This window comes from Schistocerca gregaria, chromosome 6 (genome assembly GCF_023897955.1).
Source record: "Schistocerca gregaria isolate iqSchGreg1 chromosome 6, iqSchGreg1.2, whole genome shotgun sequence".
Lineage (NCBI taxonomy): Eukaryota > Metazoa > Arthropoda > Insecta > Orthoptera > Acrididae > Schistocerca > Schistocerca gregaria.
The window spans coordinates 89,790,640-89,814,464 of NC_064925.1; the positions used below are offsets into that span (position 1 = coordinate 89,790,640).

The 23,825-nt window shown below is 41.4% G+C and overlaps 1 protein-coding gene across 1 annotated transcript in view; it reads right to left on the reverse strand.

Moving 5' to 3' along the window:
* LOC126278367 (coiled-coil domain-containing protein 170) overlaps positions 1-23,825 on the reverse strand; it is a 335,535-nt gene that overhangs the window by 37,904 nt on the left and 273,806 nt on the right. The window contains exon 13 of the mRNA XM_049978435.1: positions 7,454-7,562. Coding sequence (XP_049834392.1) covers positions 7,454-7,562 — 109 coding nt within the window. The remainder of the gene's footprint in view (positions 1-7,453; positions 7,563-23,825) is intronic.

Consider the following 23,825-nt stretch of genomic DNA (forward strand, 5'->3'; position numbering starts at 1 on the left):
AAGCTCTGGGCATGTTTCAGAGACCACCGTGTGGAGCAGTAGTGAAACACTGTGTGTCACAGAGAGCAGAGATCGTTGCTTGACCACCCAGATTGCGAGGGTAGAAGCCTCTCTCTCTCTCTCTCTCTCTCTCTCTCTCTCTCTCTCTCTCTCTCTCTCTCTCTCTCAAAAAAAAAAAAAAAAAAAAAAAAAAAAAAAACCTCTTAATCTCAAGGTGTGCTGCATGCTGATGAGGAGCATGGCTGTTAAGTCATTAGCAGGCAGGCTCTCAAGAACCTGCCGCACCTCAGTTGTGCAAGGCTTACCTAGGCATGCGGGACTCTGTCTAGGTGGACTTGTGTTTTCCTAGCTGCTCATGGGACCTTGACAGATCCTTTGAAATTTTCTCTTCCTCCTCCCAGCAGGAAAGGTGGGCTGCTGGAAAGCACTAACACAAACAAGAGAGCTCTGGTAGCCAGTCCTCCAGTTAATAACAGAAGGCATGCTTGTTATCAGAAATGGGTTTATAATAGTTAAATGGTAAGAGGATAGCTTTGATAAATTTTTTCCATTCTATAGACAACATTCCATTGGAACTACTGATGGCCTTGGGAGAGCCAGTCCTGACAAAACTCTACCATCTGGTGAGCAAGATGTATGAGACAGGCGAAATACCCTCAGACTTCAAGAAGAATATAATAATTCCAATCCCAAAGAAAGCAGGTGTTGACAGATGTGAAAATTACCGAACTATCAGTTTAATAAGTCACAACGCAAAATACTAACGCGAGTTCCTTACAGACGAATGGAAAAACTAGTAGAAGCCGACCTCGGGGAAGATCAGTTTGGATTCCGTAGAAACGCTGGAACACGTGAGGCAATACTGACCCTACGACTTATCTTAGAAGCTAGATTAAGGAAGGGCAAACCTACGTTTCTAGCATTTGTAGACTTAGAGAAAGCTTTTGACAATGTTGACTGGAATACTCTCTTTCAAATTCTGAAGGTGGCAGGGGTAAAATACAGGGAGCGAAAGGCTATTTACAATTTGTACAGAAACCAGATGGCAGTTATAAGAGTCGAGGGACATGAAAGGGAAGCAGTGGTTGGGAAGGGAGTGAGACAGGGCTGTAGTCTATCCCCGATGTTATTCAATCTGTATATTGAGCAAGCAGTAAAGGAAACAAAAGAAAAATTTGGAGTAGGTATTAAAGTCCATGGAGAAGAAATAAAAACTTTGAGGTTCGCCGATGACATCGTAATTCTGTCAGAGACAGCAAAGGACTTGGAAGAGCAGTTGAATGGAATGGACAGTGTCTTGAGAGGAGTATATAAGATGAACATCAACAAAACCAAAACGAGGATAATGGAATGTAGTCAAATTAAGTCGGGTGATGCTGAGGGAATTAGATTAGGAAGTGAGACACTTAAAGTAGTAAAGGAGTTTTGCTATTTGGGGAGCAAAATAACTGATGATGGTCGAAGTAGAGAGGATATAAAATGTAGACTGGCAATGGCAAGGAAAGCGTTTCTGAAGAAGAGAAGTTTGTTAACATCGAGTATAGATTTAAGTGTCAGGAAGTCATTTCTGAAAGTATTTGTATGGAGTGTAGCCATGTATGGAAGTGAATCATGGATGATAAATAGTTTGGACAAGAAGAGAATAGAAGCTTTCGAGATGTGGTGCTACAGAAGAATGCTGAAGATTAGATGGGTAGATCATATAACTAATGAGGAAGTATTGAATCAGATTGGGGAGAAGAGAAGTTTGTGGCACAACTTGACCAGAAGAAGGGATCAGTTGGTAGGACATGTTCTGAGACATCAAGGGATCACCAATTTAGTATTGGAGGGCAGTGTGGAGGGTAAAAATCGTAGAGGGAGACCAAGAGATGACTACACTAAGCAGATTCAGAAGGATGTGGGTTGCAGTAGGTACTGGGAGATGAAGAAGCTTGCACAGGATAGAGTAGCATGGAGAGCTGCATCAAACCAGTTTCAGGACTGAAGACCACAACAACAACAACATACAATAAGGTTTATGGGACATTGCTGGAACCTTAAAATCTGTCAAACACTTGCAAAATGGGAAAAGTGTTGTTCCTAACAAGTGAAGGACCTCCAGAAAGCTCAAGGCCTCGGGAAGTATGCAACTGCACAACACCTTGGATTACAGCAAAGGTGTTGTGACTTACAAGGATCTAGTTGCCATTCCCTGAGAAGAACTGAAAGCTGAGTAGTGCCAGGAAGGCACTGTTGATGTGCAAAACATTATGTATGAAAAAGGTGGATGGTGATCTTGTCAAATCAGACTTTCTTACAGTTACATTTAGCAGTATAAAACTTTCAGAGCATGTTACAGCAGGTTTTCTTGCCTAAACATATGACCTTATTCACTGAACCCAGTGTGATGTTTTAAATGCCAACACTTCAGGTACACTACTCTTGGTTGTAAGAGGGAAGCCTCTTGTGGCAAATGTGGTAAAGATACTCATCGGTGCAGTGTTTTAAGTGTTACCCTCTTGGCCATAAATGTAAACAGTATCATGTCTACGGAGAGGAGTCACAGTGACTCGTCAGTTGCAACTTACCATGTGGAGGTTACAGGAGTGAGCTGCAAACACAGGTTTTAAGTTTTCTGTCGATAACTGTGTGTGTTCTTTTAATCACTCTCATAGTACACTCCTGGAAATGGAAAAAAGAACACATTGACACCGGTGTGTCAGACCCACCATACTTGCTCCGGACACTGCGAGAGGGCTGTACAAGCAATGATCACACGCACGGCACAGCGGACACACCAGGAACCGCGGTGTTGGCCGTCGAATGGCGCTAGCTGCGCAGCATTTGTGCACCGCCGCCGTCAGTGTCAGCCAGTTTGCCGTGGCATACGGAGCTCCATCGCAGTCTTTAACACTGGTAGCATGCCGCGACAGCGTGGACGTGAACCGTATGTGCAGTTGATGGACTTTGAGCGAGGGCGTATAGTGGGCATGCGGGAGGCCGGGTGGACGTACTGCCGAATTGCTCAACACGTGGGGCGTGAGGTCTCCACAGTACATCGATGTTGTCGCCAGTGGTCGGCGGAAGGTGCACGTGCCCGTCGACCTGGGACCGGACCGCAGCGACACACGGATGCACGCCAAGACCGTAGGATCCTACGCAGTGCTGTAGTGGACCGCACCGCCACTTCCCAGCAAATTAGGGACACTGTTGCTCCTGGGGTATCGGCGAGGACCATTCGCAACCGTCTCCATGAAGCTGGGCTATGGTCCCGCATACCGTTAGGCCGTCTTCCGCTCACGCCCCAACATCGTGCAGCTCGCCTCCAGTGGTGTCGCGACAGACGTGAATGGAGGGACGAATGGAGACGTGTCGTCTTCAGCGATGAGAGTCGCTTCTGCCTTGGTGCCAATGATGGTCGTATGCTTGTTTGGCGCCGTGCAGGTGAGCGCCACAATCAGGACTGCATACGACCGAGGCACACAGGGCCAACACCCGGCATCATGGTGTGGGGAGCGATCTCCTACACTGGCCGTACACCTCTGGTGATCATCGAGGGGACACTGAATAGTGCACGGTACATCCAAACCGTCATCGCACCCATCGTTCTACCATTCCTAGACCGGCAAGGGAACTTGCTGTTCCAACAGAACAATGCACGTCCGCATGTATCCCGTGCCAACCAACATGCTCTAGAAGGTGTAAGTCAACTACCCTGGCCAGCAAGATCTCCGGATCTGTCCCTCATTGAGCATGTTTGGGACTGGATGAAGCGTCGTCTCACGCGGTCTGCACGTCCAGCACGAACGCTGGTCCAACTGAGGCGCCAGGTGGAAATGGCATGGCAAGCCGTTCCACAGGACTACATCCAGCATCTCTACGATTGTCTCCATGGGAGAATAGCAGCCTGCATTGCTGCGAAAGGTGGATATACACTGTACTAGTGCCGACACTGTGCATGCTCTGTTGCCTGTGTGTATGTGCCTGTGGTTCTGTCAGTGTGATCATGCGATGTATCTGACCCCAGGAATGTGTCAATAAAGTTTCCCCTTCCTGGGACAATGAATTCACGGTGTTCTTATTTCAATTTCCAGGAGTGTATTTGTAATTTACCTCACTTGAATATGAGGCATACCATTCGACATTTTAAAGAGTTGGTGAGGTTTCTAGGCCTCGTTTTTTGCTTCAAACTGTCATGATTATCACACCTGAGAGAACTGAAAAGCAGAACCCAGAAGGCTCTGCATATCTCAAAGTGTGTTACCCACAGGTCTTGGGGAGCAGGTGGCACAGCGCTCCAGTTTTATAGGGCTTTCATGCATTCATGGCTGGACTACAGGTGCATGGCATATGCTAAAGTGAGGCCTTCCTACCCGCAGATTATTGACATTATCCACCACGAGGGGATGGGGCTGGCCACAGTGGCTTACAGGAACAGCCCCATATGCAGTCTCTGTGCTGAGGCCAGTGAACTGACACTCACCATCTGGTGGCAACTTCTCATGGCGCATCAGGCATGTAATATCCTCATAGTTCCAACTTAACCTGCACACCATAGTGTTTATTGTCTACTTCTGGAATGCCTATTCTCTAACTGTCCATGACCAACAAGTCAGTTTGGGATCCATGTGCAGTATGGAGCACATGCAACCACAAATCCAGGGTTTTAACTACCAGCCATCAAGGTTACAGCAGAAACCCAGAGTAATTTTAGAATTAGTGCAGTACATGAGAGATTGCCTCCTACATATGTTTTTAACACATTATTTTATGACATTTTAACTGAGTAGCACAACTCCATAGGTTGTTCAGTTGTTTTCCCTGATTTTGTCCTCAAGGTTCTATTGCCTCAAGACTTATGCAGTCTTGTGGACACTGGGGCAGATGAGATGTGTTTCAAATGCTAAATTCCTTGCATATTTTGATTCTCTGAGTGCCCTTCCCTTTCTACAACACTTGTATCCAACAGAGAAAGCAGTTCAGAATATCCAGGGCACCCTCCTCCAACTACAGTGGCTGGGAAGGAGGTGTTTTTCTGCTCTGTGCCAGGGCAGTGGGTATTGCTGGGAATGAAAGGGCAGATGTATAAGCAAGGAGGCATGTCATGATCCTAAGTTATTTTAGTGTGCCATCCCCCCACATCCTATCTCCTCGCTATTGAGGTACAGAGTTATACATCGATGGGAAGATAATTGGCTGGAAGTGACAGATACTAAGTTGTGTCTAGTAAAGCCCACTATGTAGCCGTACGTCCTTCCAGCTCCGAAGGTGGGATGAGGACCTCCTTATATGTCTCTGCATAGGGCATAGTCTGCTGACACATGGCTTCTTGCTCCAGCACGACGATCCTTCTATGTGTGGTGCTTTTTTTTACTAGACTGTGTTCTATTTTGGATCAGAGGGCAGTGGCATATTTGCCAGTAGAATGGTCCTCTATTTTAAATGACACTGAAATGAATGTGGTGAGACTTTTATGATTTCTAACCTGTCCAACTTGTTTAACCAAATTTTAGGGACCTGTTCTTAATGTGTTAACAGGGTGACTTGCTTACCCATGTCTTTTGTAAATTGTCAACCAGTCACATTTCACTGTGCCTTGCTTTTAGCTCTTCTGTGGTTTTACTTATGTTTTCATCTCACTTCTAGCACCTTTTGTCCTCCCCCCCATTGTATTAAAGTCTGTGATATAGAGTGATAGTGTGGGACAACATGAGTGAGGTGGGATGAGTGAATGAGTGTCATTTTATAGGTTTCCTCCTCATTGTGAGACAAAAATTTTAGTCATTTTATCCACATCCGTTTCATTTAATATGTGTAAGGATGCTGATAACCTTGGTGTTGAGCACCCGTAAACTCCAAACACACACACACACACACACACACACACACACACACACACACACACACACACACACAAGCTCTCTTGTGTTGTAAACAGTAAATTTGGAATAAACTGCCCTGTACCATTACAGAAGTTGCAAATTTCCCATTTTCAAAAATAAAGGACTGATTTATCAGTTGATATAATTGTAGCACTCCCTTTATTTCCCATTGTTTCATACACACTATAAACTGCAGTCTCAATATTATTACACAAAGACTTGCTTCATTTTCTTCTTCTCCTTTTTCCATATCCTTTTGTTTCTTCCTCTGTATATATATTTTTGTTTATTATAGATACTACTTTACAAGTGAGGCAGCTATTACAATATCTACTATTTATAATATTATATAATGTCTCTAATTCTTACTTAAAAATAAATAAGTCTCCACAGTAAAGTGTCTGATTAGATGTAATAGGGCATGAAGGTAGTTTACAACCTAATTTGTCCAGGAAAAACAAACAAGCAAATAAATAAGAAGAAATGAAGAAGGAATAGTATGTGAATTCAGATCAAGCTTCAATACACTGATAATCTGCAAATAAAGTGGTAATCTTTAAGATGATGGCCCTCTAGTTTTAATACACTGATAATCTGCAAATAAAGTGGTAATCTTTAAGATGATGGCCCTCTAGTTTTTGAAAGTAATTATTCAGAATAGTCTCACTTGGCTGTAAGTGAAAATAATGATAAATAAAATTAAATATAATTAATCTAATACTTCGATGAATTCAAATGTGGACATCATTATTACATTGAAGATCTAGAAAGCAGTATCTTATCATATCCCCTTTCCATCTACATCCAGTTCCTCTTCGCCTTCCATAATACTATCTTCAAGTTTCTTTCCTTAATACAGCCCTTCTATGCATTTCTTCCACATTTCAGCCAGTCTTTCTTTGCATTGTGCTGACTTGCCATTGAGCTCTTGATATTCATGCAGCTATTTCCTCTCATATTGTAGTTCAAGAGGGCATCTGACTGTTATGCACAGATAAACTGACATTAACACTTGAGAGATGTTAATAAAAGAATCTCATTGCATATGGCAGATTTTTCTCTCTCTTTTTATCCCTGTATGATACACAAAATTTCACAATCTACACAAGATTAATATTAGCTTATCATTATCTGGCACTTACTTCAGTGACTACATCACCTTTTCCTTTGCTGCAGTGATTAAAATTAAGAGGCAAAGTAATGTGCATAACCTTGATTCAGACACCATATCAGCAGGCCGAAGAACAATTATTTCAATACATTAATGTATCCCATCAACTATTTCAGTACATTAGTGTATCCCATCAAATTTTACCATGTGCATCAAGATTTTTTTCTTTGTAGACAGTAACTCATTTGATGTGAGTATGCATACATACACATGCATCCCCTCCCCTTTCCCAACTTGTCAATGCTGTGGACTCGTATACAGATAATTACAAGATATAAACATGAGGAATTGCCAGCAAAGAATAAGAAAGACCGCTACATATGAACTCTCTGCCATAAAGGGTACCAGTCATTTGTAATTCAGTGATATATATCACATACTAAGGCTCCATGCATAGTGGTCACAACAGTAAGCTTACTTTGTAATCTGCTGCATCTGCAAGTTGTGTCTTTAGGTCTCTGACCTGGGCACGAGATTCTGCCAGCTGTAACTGCAACTTATCTATCTGCTTCAGCAATTTCTTCACCCTGAAAAGAAGTTTGAAGCATTTGTTTTGTTAAGCACAGAAAAAAAATTCACACTATGAAAGACATTCATTTCGCCTGTGAAATTTGCTATGAAACACTTAGTATTGAGTACTTTTTATTGTACCATTACTGCCAAAAAATGTATTGATGCATGTACATCTGAATTTAGGAAAGAATAAATAATTTATTCCATCATATGTGCTGCATTTTAATTTATGATTGGTATGAATGGGATGCAGGAAGCTTTTAGGGTTCCTAGTAAAAGCTTTGTAAGCTGATTTGCATGTAGTTAAGTACAGACTCCTACAGCTATTGCTTCTAGGAAAAAGTAGTTGGTACATGTGCACATGCAAGATGAAGACTCCCTGGCTCAAAAATTTAAGCAGTTTCAGGCTTCACTTAATTATATTTTCCAAACAGTGACGGCAAAGAGAAAAATTCCACATGGATTGCCAAATCTGGTAACAGACAGACTTGTGAAGCAGAAGTGGTATATTTGTTAAAACATTTATCCAACTGCGTCATTCAACATATCTATAACACGAAATTAATTAGCATATGTTCAATATCCCTAATCTTATTTTGGAGGGATTCAACACAAGTGACCAGTGTAAATAACACAAATATTCTGCTAGTAGCACCAGCTTCTAAAATCATTCCATTTTCCAATATTTCATCTAAGGATTGCAATCTCCACACAGACTTCTCACTGTTGTGATGAACTGATCTCCTTATACGAGATATCTACCAACTGCCTGACTACTTCTTTGGAAGGGATCTTGAAAATGATGGTTAGGCTAAGTTGGAGGTAAGGAATTCCTAGAAGGTAACATGGCAGTGTTAGGTGGGACGGGGGGGATCATGGGTAAGATGGTGATGTGAACTGGACTGGGAGAGGCAAGGTTTAATATTGGATTTAAATTGGCTTTGATCGGATGAATTGGTAGCAAAACTGTGTTTCCACTGTATTAATCAGGAGAAGGAGAGTAGCTCTTTTATTAGTCTGTCAGACCAAACTTGGGTGTGGGGCTGAAGGTGAGGCCTTTGGATAGGACTGATTCTTCAGTGGGATCAAGGGTTTTGGTGGATAAAAGTGACAACAGCGTTTTGGGTTTGTTTAGGTTCTGGGTTTTGTGGGACGGTGCAAGGGAGACTATGGGGGTTTAGAAGGTGTGTTATGTGAGTGGTTCACAGCAGGTAGGACAGGGGCTGATGGATATATAAATATCTCTCATGATCATGGCTTTGCTGCTATCAAACACTACCTACTGTCCTTCTAACTGTAGATCCACCACCTCATTCCTTACACATATAACTAGTTACATCCTCACACATAATTACTTCTCTCTTCAGGGGGAGATATACAAACAAATCCACAGCTTAGCCGTGGGTGTGTACCATCTAGAGGAAACCTTCCTAGTTTCCTAAAACGCCAAATCCCTCGTTTTGTTCGGGTTTGCTGATGATATCTTCATGGGCTGGCCCTATGAGCAAGACACCCTTTCCTCATTCCTCCACAGCCTCAACACCTTCTCTCCCACTTGCTTTATCTGGTCTCCCTTGGTTCAATGTTCCACCAGGCTGGACTTTGACCTCCACCTTTTTTGATGGGTCCATTCATACTACTATACATGTCAAGCCCACTAACCATCAACAGTATCTTTATTTGGACAGCTGTCATCCCTTCCACACCCATAGATGGCACATCTGCAGTAATGAGAATTCCCTTGGCCAATACTCTCACTACCTCCAAAATCAGGCTGCAAAGGAGCTCCACTCTCATCACCCAATATCTTCACAGACGAGATCAACTGAACTACATTCTCTGTCTACAATGGAGTGATTCCCAGACATCCATCTATTGTGTTTCATAAATCACTAGAAAGTGAAGAAGAATTAAAAGCCTTTCTGAAACATGAACATTCTCCTTTTCCAGTGTCTCTATTCTCATAAAAAAAGGTATGCGAAAAGGACCAAAATCTTCAGTCTACAACACCTTTGTTCCAGTGAAGGATGGAGGGTACCTGATACACTAAGTAACTTGGCCACAAAATCTTTCCTTCAAATCAATAGCCCAAAGCTATGTTTCTTACCTGCAACATTTTGAATCTCAATTTCCTATTGTATTTGATAGGTACCCAAGTGAGGGAGAGAAACATAGCAAAAAGAGAGCTGAGAGAATTTGAAGGTCTAGAAAACATTCTTCACTTGAAGTTGTAGTTGAATCAGAGGTGGTAAACCGAGTCCCTCAGGAAAGATTTTTGTACAATTAACAAAACAAGAATCTCTTGATCACATTTCTTAGAAAGGAATGTTTAGGCTGTAGTGTTGAGGTTGACCAGGCACAAGAAGTTAGGATTATAACTGTAACATCTGCCATTTCAAGAACCCAGGATTTAGGAAGTGTGGTCATAGTGGAGGAAGATGTTGACCTCCTTGTGCTCATGGCTGGTTTAGGACAAGACTGCAAAAACATATTTTTTCAAAAGCCAGGAAAAGGAAGTGAGAAGACAAGTGGTTTTGCACTGTATCCTACAAGTGTAACACTGAAGATCTTCCATTCAGCCATCCCGTTAATGGATATGATATAACATCATCTTTTTTCGGTCAAGGAAAAATGAAACTTAGTAACATCATTTAAGAAATGTGACACCTAAACTCAGCACTTGGCACATTCAAGAAGCCAGACACTACCCATAAAAAACAATAACAGTTAGAGATTGCCTTCTTTTTTTTATTTCTTCATTTGGTGTCCTTGGTGTTGATGTACTGGGTTGTGATACTAGCTGAAAAAATAGGGGGTGGAAGTGCAGTACTGTCTTCTGCAAATCATCTAGCCAACAAGTACACATTTGCATTTCACAGTTGTTTACTTTCACTTTTCACAACCCCCCATATACACAACTAATATGGCCAGTGCACTATTGTTTTATCTTTCCATAAGCCTGATTAATAGTTTGCAGGCAAACCTCCACATACTGTTACAATATTTTACTATTGAACATCTATGAGCAGTAAAATCCTAACCATGAAATTCACAGTTCTTGAAGAATAGCAAGGTACGTATGGAGTAGACACTGTCATTGTTTTAACACACGGTATAATTATGTAACACTTATTTCACAGTTAAGTTGAAGTATTGTTGTTGTTCTAACCAACACAGGTTTCTTGTCTGAAACTCGGCCGTGGACTGACTCTTGTGACAAAAAACAGGCCCTTATACATCCTCACAGGCTGAAACTACACATTGTTTGAAGTTAAATTTATGGAAATAACAATTAAAACTTAATTCATTAAATTAATTGAATACATCAAAAAATTCCATCTTTTTAACCGTTTCTTCTGCTACAAGAGTTAGGCTGAATTATTTGTTTAAACCGTGAAATTAACAAATATAGTTATGCAAACAATACTTTTGACAAAACTATTAATTACTTTGGAATAATTAAGGGTTGGCTTTGCTAACATGTTTTTGAATAGAGCCAAATAGATTCTTTAAGAATACTGTTAGTTGCTCCTCCTAATGTTTATAATTAGGACAGAATTTATATTTGTTTATAAATCAACATTAGAATTTAAGTTATGAAACAATTACTGATTTCACCCTATAATGAAAATATTGACTACGAATGGTCAAAGTAAATTAGGAAATCAATTACATACATAAAATTAAGGACAAAATTAGATCTGGTGTTATATTATTTAAGACTAAGGGCCAACCTTTCTCTTTTATGATAATGCTGATTATACTCACATATGTTAATGATAATTAGCTGAAAAATGAAAAAAATGAATTTTAAGGAGGCAGATGGCAAAACCAGAGGGGAAGTAAAAATATCCCAGCTTGCTTTGTCACAAGAACAGTTTATCATCACATTGTATAGTGGAGATGTTAGCTGTTCCCAAACATCAGAAGATTTGTGGCACTAACTATTCACCAAATCTGCCACAAAAAGCAAATAGTATCTTGTAAGGTTGCCACCCACAAAAGAACATTGCTTAAAATAATTCATTACAGAGTTACCAGCAAGTCTAAAATTGGATGGGAAATTGAAAACCTCTCAAGAAATACGGCTGGACTCACAGTAATCATGGTCTGAGGCCTGTTGTAATGAGCCGTAATCCAGAACCTGAGTCAGTCCTTCATGTTGTTTGGTTCTCATGTAAGTTCAGCTGTGGCAGAACATGCTCCTGCAGAAAAGCATGTTTGAAATGTTCTTCCATGTGCAGGAACAGTAGAGGTCTCAACTGTGAAAACATGCCAAAATTTTTGTATGAAGAATGTAAAGGAGAACATTATGAAAGGGACAGATTGTTACTCACCATACAGATGACATACTGAGTTGCAGATAGGCGCAATGAAAAGACTGTTACACACAGAGCTTTCGACCACATCCTTCTTCAAAAGAGAAAATACACACACATTCACACAAGCAAGCAAATCTCATGCACAAATGATCACTATCTCTGGCCAGAATGTATCTGCAAAATGCATTCAGAGATAGTGGTCACATATACATGAGGTGTGCTTGCTTTTATGAATGTGAGTGTGCTTTCTTCTCTGAAGACAGCTTTGACTGAAAGTTCAGTGTGTAACAGTCTTTTTGTTGAGCCACCCTGCAACTTAGTGTGTCATCTTTACAGTGAGTAGCACTCTATACTTTTCACAATATTGTTGATATTCCATCTTAGAATTTCCATTGTTTGAAAATGAAGAAGAAACAGATTTTATGGAAATTACTGAGGAAACAGACACTGAAATTAACTAACTGGAAGAGGCTGACTGACCATTGGATGAACAGGCTGACCTGGGTCTACTGGATTCTACTACTCAAAGAATTTCTGGTGACACCCAGTCAAGTGCACCAAAGGGTGAAACACACAGTCAGAGGCTTATGCATCCAGAAGTAATAATAAAAAGTGTTAGTAAATGTTAATGCCTTTTTAATTATAATAAAGCTACCTTTGTTTTATTTGCACTGCAGGGTTTCTTAATACAAGTGTAATTAGTTACTTATTATGATATGCTTATTTCAGCTAATAAGTTCAATTTTCTGTAGCTGGTTATTTAATATATATAATATAATGATTAAAGGATGCAGTTTTATAAATATGCATGAGTCAGGGCTGAGATGCACTGGAGCTTAGCTTTGACTAGTGACATAAGAATTACAATACATGGATAGCCATGAATCATCTGATTGCAGACACAGTAATTGAATACCACAAAGTGAGATGTTCAGTTCTAATATATGTACACAGAAACTCGAAATAAATGTGCTCAAAAACCAGACATTTGCGATTTTGCACAAAATTTGAAAAGTTGATATTTTTTGACAGACTGTATCACGAATGGCATTGGATGAAAAAAAAAGTTGTAGTAATTAAATTTGTGCAGAATTTTGTACTCTTTTAAAAAGGAAATAAATGCCAAAATACTAGGAGAAAATGAAACTGACATTCTGGAAAAAAAGTAAAAAAGTTCAAAATTTGTGAATTATTTTGGGTACAAAGAGTTTAGCCAAAATAAATTTTGTTGGAAAAACATGGTTTTCTAATCTTTCCAACCAAACAAATGAGTCAAAAAAATAAAATCTTCTACCCCATCTTTTGCTGGCTATATGTATTTGAATTGACTAGATGGGTTACAAGAAAAGTGTAAAGCTGTAAAAGCATGCATGATCATAGGAAAGATAAATGCTGTTTACAGAATTATACAAACTTTTGGAGAAAAGGGAAGCAGCAGTATGAATATCAAGAGCTGGGATGCAAGCCAGTAATTAGCAAAGAAGGAAACAATGAACGGTAGAAGGAATGAATAAAAGTGTCATATAATAGAAAGAAACTTGAAGACAATATAAAAGAAAAGGAATAGGAAAAAGATGAATATGATATGGGGTACATGATACTATGAAAAGAATTGGACAGGGCAATAAAAGACCCAAGTCAGAACAAGACACCTCGAATAGGTGACATTTGCAAAGAATTACTAACTTCCTTGGAATAACCAACCATGACCTAAATTTTCTGTCTGGTATATAGCACATACGAGATATGCAAAATACCCTCAGATTTCAAGAAGAATGTATAATTCCAATATCAGAGAAGGCTGGTGTTGACAAAATCATTACCAAACATAGTTTAATAAATCATCAGAGAATCTGGTATTTGGGAAAATGACACAGATTGCACAGATTGTCAAGCACCCACTGAAATCAAGCATGCTCTGCTTTGCAGTGTGTTCAGTCACTTGGTGGTCAGTTCCTTGGCACTGGCCACAGAGTGGCAGTGGCCATTCATTTGAGTGGGCAGATGGTTGGTCAGTCATCATAACAACATAAAATGCTGGCAGCAGTTACGTAATGAGTATATATAAATCTATATATTCACAGATGGGACTCCCTCTGATAAGATGGGATAAGCCTTTGATAGGAGCAGGGTAGAATGTCGTGTTCTTTATATGCAGTCTCATGTAAGACGATGGCCCCACATGACATGCTTGCTGCTAGTAGGGCCTCATGTGGGAGAAAGTTGTGGCTGGAGTATGTAGTATGTGACCCATTCTCTATATCCATGCTTGGATCAGGCAGGGAATCCGAATCACTGTTGGATACTAAGCTGCTTCCTCCTTTAAACAGCACATAGGGCTGAAAATGGCCTGGCCTGTGCCGAATTCATCAAGGAAAAGAAGAGAGAGAGATACTGGAAGCCCCGCCAGAGGGTCAAGCAGAGGATCCCCTCCACGATTATCTGGTTCAGATGCTGGAGCAGGCAGTGTTATCACCAACTAATCAATGGGTTCTGGGGTGCAACTTGGTCCTGCCTGTAGGGGAGTGGGTGCTGGCTGTGTAGGAGATGGTGCCAATCATTTGGCCTCCATGAGCACCTGAGTCCGAAAATGCTGCACCTCTGTCGTTTGTGTTGTGAGGAGGTCAGTGCTGTTGGTTGGAGGAGAAAGCAGCCTAGGAGCTGCAAGTGGTTCCAGCTGAAAGTATGAACTCAGACACAGGAGTCCATGCTGTAATATGGCTGTGTGCATAGGTGGTCCCAAGTCAGGCGCAGCAGGTTGAAGAGGGTGTGAGTTCTGCACCCATGTAAAATTTCAGCCAGGCTACATCCATTCATGGGGGTGCACCAGAGGTGGTGAGAAAGCTGGTGAGTGCATCCCCACAGCCATCTGTGATCATTATTTTGCACATGTACATTCTGAATGTCTTGCCCAAGCCCCCAAATCAGACATGGGATGGAATGGGTTGGTGGTCAGATACTCAATGTCGTCACATTTATAAAAATCCTGAAAGGCAGATACTGTGAACTGAGGGCTACTATTGGGAATCAGAGTGGAAGATGCCACCTCTACTGAAAATTTGATGGCTAGGGCATAGCCAGTAGCTGCTTGGCGGTGGTAGCTGTCTGAGCCACAAAGTTTTTTGTTGTGCCTATCTGCGACTCAGCATCTCCGCTACATGGTGAGTAGCAACTTTCCTTTTCATAATATTGTTACATTCCATCCTGGATTTTCCATTGTTCTGCACTGGGCTCATGGTGTGGGTTCCTGTAGCCATCTCCTAGTTCATGAACCACAGGCAGCGTATGAGTGGCCAAGTAAGTGGTCCCGACAGTCGGATACCAGTTACTTTGGAATAAGGCAGGGCATCTCGGACATATTCTGAGTCGTGGTCACCTTTGTGCTCATACAGCAAAGACTACCAAATCCACCCGTTAGTCCCTCAACCGTTAGGGGTAATACCCAATGGGACTCAGGCCAAGTAAGGCTAGCAACCTGCTTCCCTGGTACTTTATATATGATGCTGGCAACAATCAGAGCAAAATGCCTCGGATCTTTGGAGGTGACTGAGTCCCACCTCTAACTGACAAACCAGGGACTCCTAAGATATGACTTGGCAAACAAATGGTAATGAGATGGGGAGCTACTAATATCAATGGGGGCTACTCTGGGAAGAAGGTAGAGATTGCAGAGGCTGCAAGTAAGATGGGGCTGGATGTTTTAGCTGTTAGTGACATTCGGGTAAGGGGTGAGAAAGAAGAAGTGGGAGAAGACAAGGTCTACCTGTCAGGAGTCAAAGCAGGAACAGCACAATGGGGTGTAGGGCTTTACATCAAGAAAGATATGGAACCCAGCGTAGTTGTAATAAGGTATGTAAACGAACGACTGGTGTGGATAGACTTGACAGTGTCTAGCAAGAAAATTAGGATTGTGTCAGTATATTCGCATTGTGAAGGGACAGATCAAGATAAGATGGATAGTTTTTATGAGGCACTCAGTGATGTAGTTGTTAGAGTAAATGACAAGGACAGTGTTCTGCTCATGGGTGATTTTAACGCCAGGATTGGAAATCGAACAGAAGGGTATGAAAAGGTTATGGGTAAATTTGGAGAGGATATTGAGGCCAACAGGAACGGGAAACAACTCTTGGATTTCTGTGCCAGTATGGGCTTAGTAATCACAAACTCCTTTTTTAAACATAAGAACATTCACCGGTATACTTGGGAAGGCAGGGGAACCAGATCAGTCATTGACTATATAATAACAGATCAGGAATTCAGGAAGGTTGTGAGGGACACACGTGTATTCAGGGGATTCTTTGATGACACTCATCATTATTTAATCTGCAGTGAAATTGGGATTATGAGGCCGAAAGTGCAGGTGGTCAGGTCCATATGTAGGAGGATAAGAGTGGAGAAACTTCAGGATAAGGAAATCAGGCACAAGTACATAACAGTGATTTCAGAAAGGCACCAGTTAGTTGAATGTAGTCAATTACAGTCATTGGAAAAGGAATGGACAAGGTACAGGGACACACTACTAGAAGTGGCTAAAGAATGTCTTGGAACAGTAGTGTGTAAAACTAGGATGGAGCAAACAGCTTGGTGGAATGACACAGTCAAGGCAGCCTGTAAAAGGAAAAAGAAGGCGTATCAAAAATGGCTATATACTAGAACTCAGGTAGACAGAGAAAGTTATGTTGAAGAAAGAAACAAAGCCAAACAGATAATTGCAGCATCCAAGAAGAAATCTTGGGAAGACTTTGGAAACAGGTTGGAGGCTATGGGTCAAGCTGCTGGAAAACCATTCTGGAGTTTAATTAGCAGTCTTCAAAATGGAGGTAAGAAGGAAATGACAAGTATTTTGAACAGGTCAGGAAAACTGCTGGTGAATCCTGTGGATGCCTTGGGCAGATGGAGGGAATATTTTGAAGAGTTGCTCAATGTAGGTGAAAATACGATCAGTAATGCTTCAGATTTCGAGGTAGAATGGGATAGGAATGATGATGGAAATAGGATCACATTTGAGGAAGTGGAGAAAATGGTCAATAGATTGCAGTGCAATCAAGCAGCTGGGATGGATGAAATTAAGTCGGAACTCATCAAATACAGTGGAATGTCAGGTTTTAAATGGCTGCACAGGATAATTGAAATGGCCTGGGAGTCGGGGACAGGTTCCATCAGACTGGACAAAAGCAGTAATCACACCAATCTTTAAACATGGAAACAGAAAAGATTGTAACAACTACAGAGGTGTCTCTTTAATCAGCATTGTGGGTAAAATTTTCTCACGTATTGTTGAAAGGAAAGTGCGAGTATTAGTTGAGGACCAATTGGATGAAAATCAGTGTGGGTTTAGGCCTCTTAGAGGTTTTCAGGACCAGATCTTTAGCTTACGGCAAATGATGGAGAAGTGTTATGAGTGGAACATGGAATTTTATCTATGCTTTATAGATCTAGAAAAGGCATATAACCGGGTTCCTAGGAGGAGGTTATTGTCTGTTCTACGAGATTATGGAATAGGGGGCAAACTTTGGCAACCAATTAAAGGTCTTTACATGGATAGTCAGGCAGCAGTTAGAGTTGACGGTAAATTGAGTTCATGGTTCAGAGTAGTTTCAGGGGTAAGACAAGGCTGCAACCTGTCCCCACTGTTGTTCATATTATTTATGGATCATATGTTGAAAACAATAGACTGGCTGGGTGAGATTAAGATATGTGAGCACAAAATAAGCAGTCTTGCATATGTGGATGACTTAGTTGTGATGGCAGATTTGATTGAAAGTTTGCAAAGTAATATTTCAGAGCTGGATCAGAAATGTAAGGACTATGGTATGAAGATTAGCATCCCCAAAACGAAAGTAATGTCAGTGGGAAGGAAATATAAACAGATTGAGTGCCAAATAGGAGGAACAAAGTTAGAACAGGTGGGCGGTTTCAAGTGCTTAGGATCCATATTCTCACAGGATGGCAACATAGTGAAAGAACTGGAAGCGAGGTGTAGCAAAGCTAATGCAGGGAGCGCTCAGCTACGATCTAGTCTCTTCTGCAAGAAGGAAGTCAGTACCAAGACTAAGTTATCTGTGCACCGTTCAATCTTTCGACCAACTTTGTTGTATGGGAGCGAAAGCTGGGTGGATTGAGGTTACCTTATCAACAAGGTTTAGGTTACGGATATGAAAGTAGCTAGGATGATTGCAGGTACTAGTAGATGGGAACAATGGCAGGAGGGTGTCCACAATGAGGAAATCAAAGAAAAACTGGGAATGAACTCTATAGATGTAGCAGTCAGGGCAAACAGGCTTAGATGGTGGGGTCATGTTACACCCATGGGAGAAGCAAGGTTACCCAAGAGACTTATGGGTTCAGCAGTAGAGGGTAAGAGGAGTTGGAGCAGACCAAGGAGGAGGTACATGGATTCGGTTAAGAATGATTTTGAAGTAATAGGTTTAACATCAGAAGAGGCACCAATGTTAGCACTGAATAGGGCATTGTGGAGGAATTTTATAAGGGGGCTATGCTCCAGACTGAACGCTGAAAGGCATAATCAGTCTTAAATGATGATGATGATGATGATGATGATGACACACTGGGAAAGTTAGAGAGAACTGTGACAACTGGCAACCTCAGAATGACGTGGCAAAATCAACGTGCACTCTCTGTCAGGGGTGCTCAGCATGTAGCTGAGGAATGAAATGATGTGGTGGGGCTGACTGAGTGTGAGGTGCAGGCCTGACAGTTCCAGATGATGTGTTCTATAATGGTGTCAGCACCACGCCAATACACATGACACTGTATTGTTGCTTTCATTCTGTAAATTTCCCAATATGCAATGTAGAGCAGCTTCAGTAAACAAAAGTGGAGCATGGAAGGAAATACCACCCAGCATTCAGAATCATCCACAGCCAACAACATGGAATGATTAGTGACATTAAGCCTGAGTTGTACTGAAACATACGTGCACCATGCCAGGTTGGTGCCCTTAGGCAGGTGCTCTGGTCAACCCGCCACACAGCAGACAATACATTGTATAGTAGGTTGTGTCATGTTTCGACTATTACTTTGTAGGCCTAATTGGGAATTTGTTGAGTGAGTGTTGCTGATTAGCACCAAAGGAAAAATACATTGCTTTGAAACTGCCAATTTCTGTATTGGTCCCATATGGCTAGTTGGAAAGTGCATCTGTGTTTGAATGCTGTGTGGTGGGCTGATAATGCAGCATGTAGATATATTTACTCAGGAAAAATGCCTACCACTGCAGACACTGCACTGTCTTATCAGGAAGTTTTGACAGCAACATAAGGAGATTGCAGTTGATGATCAGGTGAAACTTATTACCATAAAGGTAAACATGCAACTTCCTGACATGGTATATGATACCTGACACCTCTTTCTTAGTTTAATGTTGTAGATACAAAAGCAATAGGCTATTTCATGCCACAACATATTTGTAGGACAGCACAGCACTAATGTCACAATTTGATGCAGCAGTGGCAATTGTTAAACTTTGCAAAGATGACATATTGTTAAAAAGATTCTGTCCTATAGCACTTTTAAAGTTGCAGGAAAGCTTTCTGACCACACAAAATGAAATACCTTTCTTCCCCAAATAATTAAGCAGGTGGGAAATGTGGGCCACAATGGGAATGAATCTTGCATAATAATTGACTTTCGCTATGCAAAATTCATTCTTTGAGGTTCTCAGGAGCTCTTACGTTAGTGATTGTCTCCACATGATCTTGTTTGGGCATGAGCTTTTCTTTACTTAAGACACATCCCAAGTATAATACACTTGGACAAAAAAGAAAAAAAAAACCTGCATTTCTTGAGGTGAAACACAGACCATGGGCATGGGGCCAAACAAACAAAATCTGTAGATTGTGCAGGTGCTTTTCCAGCATGGCTCCAGTAATTAGCAAGTAATCTAAATAATTAATACAGTTGGGGACAGTTGCTCAAGGTATCTTCAAGGTATCTCTGAAATATTTTTGGAGCATCTGTGAACCCAAATGGCAGCCTGGTACAATGATACATGCAGAACTGCACATTATTCTCTAAAACCTGTTTCATCTGATCACCTACAGGCAACAGAAAGTAGATATCAGCGAGATCTTTCTTTTGAAAATAACTGGCCCCAGCAAATTCTTCTAAAGATGACATTTGCTTTACTATTAACAATACACTAAAATTTACCACAAAATCAAAGTTATCCATTTGGTTTTATAAAACTACAACCAAGGGTGTAGCCCACTGGCTAGATGATACTCGAGACATAATTCCATACTCTGTGATCTATTTAGTTCAATTATAACTTCCTTGTACAAGGTGAAAGGCACTGGTTGAGCTTCAAAAAACTTAAGCTCTGCTGATTATTTTAAGGATACTTGGGCCTAGTATGCTGTTGCACAATCTTATGGAGGTTCAAAGAGTTGTTTATATTGTACACATAACAGATCAAGTTCTGTGTCTAGTATTGCAACTGAAACTAGACTCACATGGTACTGAATTTGAAAAGCAAAAAGCACAAAAGTGTCTAACCCAAAAATGTTAGTTGTTGTCTGAATTGACTACTGGCAGAGTTAGTTGCCAAGCCACATTTTTATACTTAGCTTGGAGTATGATGTGATCCTACAGTGGGATCAACTGTCCATTGTATGCAATCACTCTGCACCGAAGGGAGCCGATGGGCTGGTTTGTATATTCATTAAACAGAGTTTGCAAAAACAGACATAATGTCTAATGGGATAACTGCAATCACTGGTTTTTCCAATGTTATTTATAATCTGTCTTGACTGCAAAAAATGTTTATTCATAAGACTGGTTTCAGCTCCTCAAGAACCATCTTCAGATCTGCAATTTCAGTTACAGGAGTAACCCGTCCAGACACAGCAAACTTCATATGCTGTGTTTTATGTGACACAGCATGTGAAGTTTGCTTTGCTATGGCAGAGAGGGAGGCGAGGAAATCACAGCTGCACAATTGTTGGTTTTGCAGCAGTTGTAAAAGCATTTCTGCTGTTGCTGTTAGAATTACAACTGCTGTTGGCACTGCTGCTGTCACTGCTGCTCTTCCTGCTGCTTGAGTTCCCACTGTTCTTTGTACTCATGCTGCAACTGTTGCTGTTGCAACTGCAACTTTAGAAACTCAGGATAAACACTGCACTGGAAAAGTTGCAAAGCATGAAAGTTTTCATAACAGCTTATCTGTTCTACTCTGTGTAGGTAGGACACAATCTATGATCACCTATGCTGGTAGTAATGCAATGACTGGAGGAACAAACAAGGGGTTCCTGACATCAAAGATGGCAGAGTTCAGAAAGCAAACAGCTAACTGAAAACAAGTTCAGATCACAGCAAAGTCATCTTAAGCATATACTAATAATCCAGGGAGCAATCTGATTCAGGCAAAGTCAAAACTCTGCTAATAAATGCCACATACTTAATGATTCAGTGAACTACTGATACTTACTGTCAGATGTCGGACTGTGGTATTTACAGGCAGTCTCACATCAGCATATAGCTCCATGTGACATGCTTGCTGCAGCAGCACCACGTCATGTGGGAGAAAGCTACAACAGTCACCAGTTCATCCCATCTGCATTTCAGGTGTTCTCTCAGGGTAACAGCATCGATTATTTGACCACTGTGCCCAACCACCAGTATCCAACTCAGAGGGGCAGTAATTGGTCTGAGATTTTTGAGGTGCAGATGAGAAGAGAAATGATGAGGTCAGTGTCCAAGAAGCTACAACAATCTTCCTCATCATAGGACAATCCCATTCAACAGCCACAGTCAGGCCAAAATTTTACAGAGGTACAGACTATGCACACTATCTGAGCTTCTGGCTTATCTTTGTCAGCCCACAGTCTGTGTTCAAGCCCGTAGTAATGTGTGGGCTCCCAAGTTTGGGCTTACATCTTTGGGCGGACAAAGGAGTGGACGCAAGGTGACATTGTAGATCACAGTTGCACCAGCTGTTTCATGTTGTGACTAGACAAGAGCAGATGGTCCCCCACAGGAACCAGTTTCACCTGAAATAAGACATACAAAACCCACCCCTACTTGGACCTCACTGTGATCTTCTGCCATATGTCTACCCGCAGCTTTGAACCTGGATGTGCTACAACCTAACTCACAGGCGTGCACCATCAACAGCCATGTCCCAGGTGCACCACTCTTACAAACTCAGGCTTCAACACTAGCCACAGGAGCCCACAGGGTAATTCCCAGAGTGAGAAGGGTTGTTTCCACAGCTGTGGTTGCCCTGGAGGTTGAGTTTACTTCTAGCCAGCTCTATCTGCATCTGGTAGACTGGCCGGAACCATCTATGTTGACACCATCTCTGACCAGTCAGGCACTGGTATGACTCTAGGAAGTGGGAAGGTCCAGTTAGCTTCCTGTCTCTCTGAGTCCACATTTCCCATACCACCACCCACAGTGTTATTGATCCTACATGTGAATTACAGGGGAAGGAGGAGGGAAGGGAGGGAGGGGGGCACTTAGTATCGCGAGGCATATCAATACTGACAGTGGATCAGAGACCAATCCTCTGTCAAAGTGTTGCAGTACTCTGTTGGAATGGTAACAGCATTGCAAGAATGTGACAAGACTGTGACAGCTACTCACCAATGCTCTATAAATTCCATGGCCATGCAGTAACAGGAAAGCTGCAGTTATCTTATGAAGCCTTTCCTTTCAAGCTACAGGATACTCTATATAATGGTCATTCTTACCCACAGAATTCTTTGGAAAAGTGCTTTGAACTTACTTGTTTAAAGCTCATGGCAACTTTCACTATTCTAACAGTTTTGCTTTATTTTGGTATTCACTTTGTGAATCCCACTGCTCACAAACCAAGTAATATAAGTCATCATAGGTGGGCTACATTGACTACATTAACAGGCTTTAATATAGGGGGTCTAAAAAGGTATTCTACAACTTCAATGTGTTACAACACCCAAACTAATTAAGACATTCACACTGCATCACAGGCAGACTCACGAAGTTCTGTTCGTCTTTACAGATTGTCAAAAGTGAAGCATAATGACAACGTTTCAAGAAAAGGCACAGTGTGTGGACAGAAAATTCAGACCAAATTGGACATGCAGGTTCAAAGCAACTTCCAAACATGGTATAGGAAGCAACCTCACTCGCAGATGTCAATAGGCCATGGTGCAGGAATTTTACACAGGCAGGAAACACTGATTCCAAGCATCACACTGGAGGACCTGCAACAAGTGAATCTGACACATAATGGATATGGTTGGCTTTTCAACATTCACCCTAGGCTGTCGCAGGAGCTGCAAATCCCTAGGTCAACCGTGCACTGGGACTTTCAGAAACATTGAAAGATGTATCCATACTGATTGCAGCTTTTGCACTCATTGAAACCAGATGATGAGCCATGATATAAGCAGTTTGCTGTGGATGTTCTTCATTGTTTAGCTTAGCATTTCCTGATGAAACAGTATTTAAAATTTGTGGTAAGGTAAACAAAGACAATGTTTGCCTCTGGTACACAACCAATATGCATACTATGGTGGAACAGGTATGTGACAGGGACCATTTTTGTTCTCAGGAAAAACAGTTAATTCTAACAATTACCTTAATATGCTGCAGCTGTTTGCATTACACAATTGTTTTCTAACAATATGGTGCACTGCCATGTTGAGCTCAGTGCACCATCACTTGAGTAGCAAGGGTGGTGCAATTCCCTGACCTCCAAGGCCAGCAGTCTGCTACTCCTCAAGGTCTAGTACTGTGAAGGCTTTTTATTACAAATGTCTTCCTGTGTGAGTACTTCACAAACTCTTTCCTCCTGTGATGCAGACACACGGCATATGAGCTCAGTTTTTAATCTGATGTATGTGCAAACCTCCAGCAGGAATGTAATAATGTCTTGGACTTACACTGCAAATCAGTGTTCCAATTGGCTCACTACAAGTGCAAACTTAGTGGAATCTGCATTCACTCCAG